The sequence below is a fragment of the Vanellus vanellus genome (genome assembly GCF_965231255.1).
Source record: "Vanellus vanellus genome assembly, chromosome: 3".
Classification (NCBI taxonomy): Eukaryota; Metazoa; Chordata; class Aves; order Charadriiformes; family Charadriidae; genus Vanellus; species Vanellus vanellus.
In genome coordinates, this window is record NC_138907.1 from 79,945,201 (window position 1) to 79,951,200 (window position 6,000).

At 39.1% G+C, this 6,000-nt stretch overlaps 1 protein-coding gene across 2 annotated transcripts in view; it reads left to right on the forward strand.

The window, feature by feature from the left end:
* POPDC1 (popeye domain cAMP effector 1) overlaps positions 1–4,281 on the forward strand; it is a 33,283-nt gene extending 29,002 nt beyond the window's left edge. For both annotated transcript variants that reach the window (XM_082481486.1, XM_082481485.1), the window contains one exon: positions 3,975–4,281. In XM_082481486.1, the coding sequence (XP_082337612.1) occupies positions 3,975–4,099 (125 nt within the window). In that variant the 3' untranslated portion in view covers positions 4,100–4,281. The remainder of the gene's footprint in view (positions 1–3,974) is intronic.
* Positions 4,282–6,000: the final 1,719 nt, after the last annotated feature.

Genomic DNA, 6,000 nt, shown 5'->3' on the forward strand with positions numbered 1-6,000 from the left:
ATCTTTACCCATAAGCTCTTGACTGGCTTTTCACCTGTTCCACGGCAAAGCTCCATGAAATCGAAGCCGCTCCTTTCCTTTGCATAGAGTGCCCTTGGACAAACTTGCACGCTCAGAAGCCTGAAAGAAATTGTAAAACTGTGTTTGTGCAATTAGCTAGAATTAAAATTCTCTTTCAGGCTTAGCAGCAAAACACTTGCACCAGTATTTTGGCTTTGGGAGAAAGTGATCTAAATGCATGACATGTTCAGCTGTAATTATATTAATCCCTAAGATGCATCTGTGCTTAGCACATACTTTATAAATACACTTTTTTCTGTTGTACTTTTCCTTGGTTTGTGTACCATATATTCTGGTGTATGGGGTGTACTTTCCCCAAAAGAGGGGTTTAATTTTATGTTCCAAAATTGCCAAGTCCAACAGCGGTTGGTGTAGTTGATACTGCCACTGCCATTGCCCCACTGGCAACCGTAGGGGTAGCAGCAGCCTCCCGAGCCCAGTGCTACCCTTTTTGGGGGGGGCAGAGGGGTTACCCATACAGCAGTGTAGCGTACACCTCAGGCAATGCCGTCCTTTAGTTCTCCTTTGCATTTTGACCATGCAGAATTTCGGACTTTCTATAAAAGTTTGATAAAAAATTCTTGATGAAAAGTTATTTAACTCACTGAACTGCCACGCTTCAGTCTTTCTTTTTGCCAAAATAGTGTGTTAGTTATTTCTGGGTACTGTCATTGCCAGTGAGGGGTTTGCTGCCGAGGTGAGCTCTGCCTTAAGATTTGTATTCAATGTGGCTGGTGGCCATGTATGTACTTTTTCTCAGATCATGGGGAAAACTGAAAAGAAAAGCTGTCATTTGCTTTCCCACTGCTGTGTTTTCAAAAACCTTCTCCTGGGTGCTCTCAGTGCAGCAGGCACTCTTTTTTTTTTTTTTTTTTTTTTTTATGCTTTTTAAGATTCAGTGTGAGGTAGGTGCTAAGCCTTACTGTCCCAGTGCCATTCCCCTGGATCCTCCTTCTGCAATCATACATTTGTTTATTTTAAAACAAAAAAACAACAACAAAAAAACCCCACAAACCAAACCCAGAAAATTTAGTGAGGAACATGTGGAAATAACAAGCATTTTTTCTTTTTTTTTTTTTTAAATTAGAATAAGACATTAAATAAGAGAAACTTCTCTGTACAGGAGCTCTACAGGAATACTGTCTTGTCATTGCTAGGTGATTGATTGTTGTGTGGGCAAAAGCTTCCCATTACAAATATGATATTTAACTACTACAATACAAATAAGTTTTATTCTCCAAATTCCCATATTCTTGAAAAATCGATCATTTATGTTTTTGTGTAATCCAGGCTTTTTAAATTATGCTTTTATCTGTGCTACAATCAGCTTTGACTCGTTATCTCAAGAGATTGATATAAAGCTTTTTTTCAAAGTGTTTAGTAGTGAAAAATACGAATTAGTAGGTCCCAAACTACGATTACTAACAAAACTGTGTTTTGAATTTAATTAACTAAGAAACCCAACTAACTGTTTGCTTTTATATTAAGGAAATAACCAACAAGAGTTCTATAATGCTTACGGAGTGAGTCGTTTGCAGCATGATGTTTTCTGTTGATAACATCACATTAACTCAGCAGGCATCCTCCAAAAGGTATTAAAGTGGCATTTGTTTTTCACGTGGTACTTGTGCTTGACATCCGTGATCCATCTGTATGTATGTCATTTATCTCTAAATGAAATTGACGCATCTCTTTTTCCGAAGTTTGAGTTAAGCAGAAATAGTTCAACCTGATTACAAGGGTGGCTTCACCCAACTTTCAGTCCTTTAAAAAACATTTTGGTATTAGTTTCTATTCAATAGTTCTATTGCTGGATAGTCATTCATATACTTTTTAGTGATGCAGTTTCTTTTTCTATGCTGCTTGGTTCAGATCACCCGGATTTGTCGGTCTATGAATCTGTATTTGCAAACTTCTGAGCTAAGCAGGAATGTAGAAAGGTTTCATTTTGGTAATGCTTTTATTGGTATTATCTCATTATGTGTGCTCTCTCTGTTATACCCAGCTTGTGGTTAAAAGCAGGATTGGATTTCATGGGAAATGCCATTTTAATAGGCGTTTGGGCGTAGGTCCTTGAGAGAGTGCAAGAGAGCAGCGTATGGAAGGCCTGGGCTCAAGGTCTGGCTCAGTCTCTTGAACATCTGTCCAACACTGGATAGGGGCATCAGTAGACAAGGGGGTTTGTATTTGGAGAAAATAAGGGCATGTCTTTGAAATGAAACCACTTAACAGTATTAGACCTTATTGGATCCTGTCGAACAGACTTATGGCTTCTTATTTCTGATTTCTGGAGAGAACTAAGCACTCAAACAAAATGGCAATAAACTGTACTAATACAAAAATCTAAAAGAAAAAAAGATAGCTGAAACTGTAATCCAGCATTTTCGGACATCGTTTCACCTCTGAGTATAATTTGCTAGTGTCTCCCCATAAAGCCAATTTTATATCCAAGTGTACCCACAAACCTTGGATTTAGAAAATTAAATGATCTAGTCATTACTTGCTTAGGCCATAAAAACCCATCTGTGCGCAAAGAAGTGCTTAACAATTCCAGTGTTTAAAAATGTGTGTAAGTAACCCTTTATCATGGCAGTTAAACTAGTTTTTGAATGTCAAAAGAAAATACTAATACATTTTTAAAATTAAAAGTTCCAAAAACCTAATTCCAAACAGTGTCTGTGTGAATGTGATTTAAAAACGCAGTAATACGATAACCTGCTGGTCTTGCCTGTAGCTGTATTTTGTTCTCTGTGTGTAACACATGCAGCACAAATGAGTCCTCCTTCATAAACAGGCTTTCTTAGCAGAACACTTTACTGTATATCTGATATATTTTTTTTAAAGTAATAATGATAGCCCTGCAATAGGAGTATGTTATGGCTATCAGTATTTTTTTTCAAGAAAATTTGAAATTTTATCTTGTATGCAGACGATCTGCCAGACAGGACCACTACCTCTTGCTCTTTTTTTTCTCAAATGATATTTCAAAGATTTCCCTAATCTCTTTGGTTATCAAATGCTAGCTGTTTACAACCTTGTACCGTTGCGGTGGTTTAACTCTAGAAGAGGCTACTGAGAGGACAAAAAAGTCCAAGTGCAGATGTAATTTCAGAGTGGACAATGGAAAATAAACCTGTTTGGCTGATGTCAAGAGAGTTCTGTGGTTTAACCCTCGTGCTGAAAACACAATAGGGGTAACGTGCAGCGCGAACTTGCACAAAAACTCCATTTAATGTCTCACCAGCAGTAGCTGTGGTGCGCGCTGTGCTCTGGCAAGCTCTGTGAGTTGCTGCTTTTCTAAAAGATTGTCTTGGAGCAATGAAATCACTGTCAGTCAAAAGTTACGTGGCCTTCACCTGTCAATCTTGTTTTCTCTGTGGTTGTTTATGGTGATATTTTCCATCAGTTTTACATTATCATGTGTTTAAGGCAGTTTGGGCTGGGGTCATGTACCCACCTGAGGTTGGCCCAGGACACCGAGGACTCTTTTTCACAGCCAAGGCAAGTGGGCAAATGTACTCAGGGCTTTTGTACTTAGGGCGGACACTCATGTCGTCGTTTGCGGACAAGAATTACTGGGTGTGTGTAACGGTGAGAAAACCGATTGCCAGGGACACAGCGTTGGGCATCTCATGCAGTCAGGATTTGTACTGAATTTGGGGAGAATACTGTGCCCGTGGCTGGCCGCAGGTTTTGAACCTCGGAGGCTTTGTCAGTTCTTAGCAGCGTGGCTGTCCCACGTCTCGAATTCCCTGATGCCCATGGCCAAACAACAAAGAAACCTTCACTTACAAAGTCCTCTCATGAGGGAGCTAGGACAGGATCATCAGGTTGGGTACACTTTGTCACAAACAGGTGTACGTCACAGGTATGTGCTGTTAAATTAATTGATAATTTCTCTATGACTGTGGCAGGCCCGGGCCGGACGTCTCCCTACCTGAGAACTTCGGCAAAAATGAAGCCAATAGAAGAAAGCGTTGAAGATGATGTCTTTGAAGCACCGTCTGCTGATAAGCTCGAACTCCAGCGGCTGCCTTAAACAGACGTGTCCTCGGGCGTCAGAGCTTGTACAAAGTTCCAGTGCAAGAGGAAGAAGTTGAATTTGGGAGGAATCTGAAAGCTAAAACCACCTCTCCATGTTTGAATTTACCACAGCATATGCCAATGGCTTCTGGATGGAAATGTCACGTTTTATTTTACTTCTAAATAAAAAAATAAAGGAAACAACTTGCATGGGTTTTAGTTTTGTTTTCTGGAGATGGGTATTTGCTCTGTTTTACTTTGACTCTTGCCCTCGTAAATATATACTAAGCGGCTGACTAGCCTGAAATTTCTGGAGACTTATTCAGTGCAGAATATCCCCAGTTTAATTTCCATATGTTTCTTAAAAGCCTCTTTCGTAGTGTTTTTCAGTGGGGGATTTTGAAACTATGTTTCCAAAGCTGCGTTGCTGTTACCTACCATCGTTCTTGTGACAGTCGCATGGGAAATAATACACAGAGTCTTCTATGTCTGTTGGGAGGTATTTGCCTCTAATTCTGGCATTTTCCAACCTGACTACTTGACTCTACAATTCTAATAATTACTAGGGGTTTTTTTCCAAATATTTCAATTGAATGTTGCCTTTCCAACCTGAACTTTTTCCTTCTTTAGGTAACTGTATTACACTGAAGTCTATGCTTTTCCTTAGTCTCATCCATGGAATGATTGAGCTGTTCTGGATTAACCTTTCCACACAGCAGTACATGTGGTACAAATGACACTTGATGTAAGAAATTCGGTTCAAAACTCAAAACTGGGCAGCTGCAAGTACAGTAAAACACAATCTCCTAATGGGAGGCATTAAGAAGACTTTATAAGAGGCGCTTGTAGAAGTCCTGTCTGCGATACGTGGAGACACGTTAGATGGTAGCTGTCCTGTGCTTTGAGAATTCTTGAAATTTGTTATGCAACAAATGGTATATTGTAACTAAACATAGCAGAAAATAGATACTATTCCACTTATCAAATTGCAGAAAACTCCAATACCTACAGTATTAGAAGTTTGGCATAAACTTTCAAGCAGTCAGAAGTGTCAGAGTCTGGTTTTGCTCTCTTTTCTGTCACTCCTTTTTAATTCTAAAATTTATCTTGACAAAGCATCTTTGAATCAGCCTGCATCTGACTTACATAAGCCATTTATTCCCTCCTCAAAAGCTTGTACAATATCAAAATGTGCAGATAAACGATTGGAAGTTTGACCTGCATTGTCCGCAGTCCTGCTTCTGTGAATTTAAATCCAGTGTTTAATATCACATCAATATGTCTTGTGATTCGGTCAGTTTTTCATTATTAAAAATGTTGCACAGAGGTGGGACATACTGACTAATTTTTGTAAGTAGATGCAAAATCTCTTTATGCCACACATGCAATAGAGAGCACATTGGCTTCTGTTGGGCGTTGATGTAGTTTATCATCTAAATCTGATTTAACGTTATGAAAGTCTTCATAGGTAGAAAATAGGAAGTCTTCTTGCAGCTGTTATAAGAAGTGTTAGTTGGAACTGCTTTCAAAACCACTGGTTTGATAAACCAAAATGATAGGTAGGACCAGTTGCGGGTCTGCTGGGGTACAACTGGGATTCAGCAACTTAAAACATAAATGCGCATTTAAAATGATGCCACATTTTTGGTAGCTGACTGTGAAATACTAGCAACTGAGCAGATTGCACTGTGACCAAAAACACAGTAAACAACAAGAAAACAGAATATATCAGAAAAAATATGAAACATTCTCCATGCAATAAAATGCATACCAAAGGAGAAATGTAGCCTCACAACTCCAGCAACTGCTTGGTGTAAACTTGTAGACTTCGTTGAGTTTTCTGAGGTTCTGTTTCTTTTAATAAAAAAAAAAAAAAAGGTTGAGACCTCTGCATGTCATCTGATCCAGCCGCCTGCT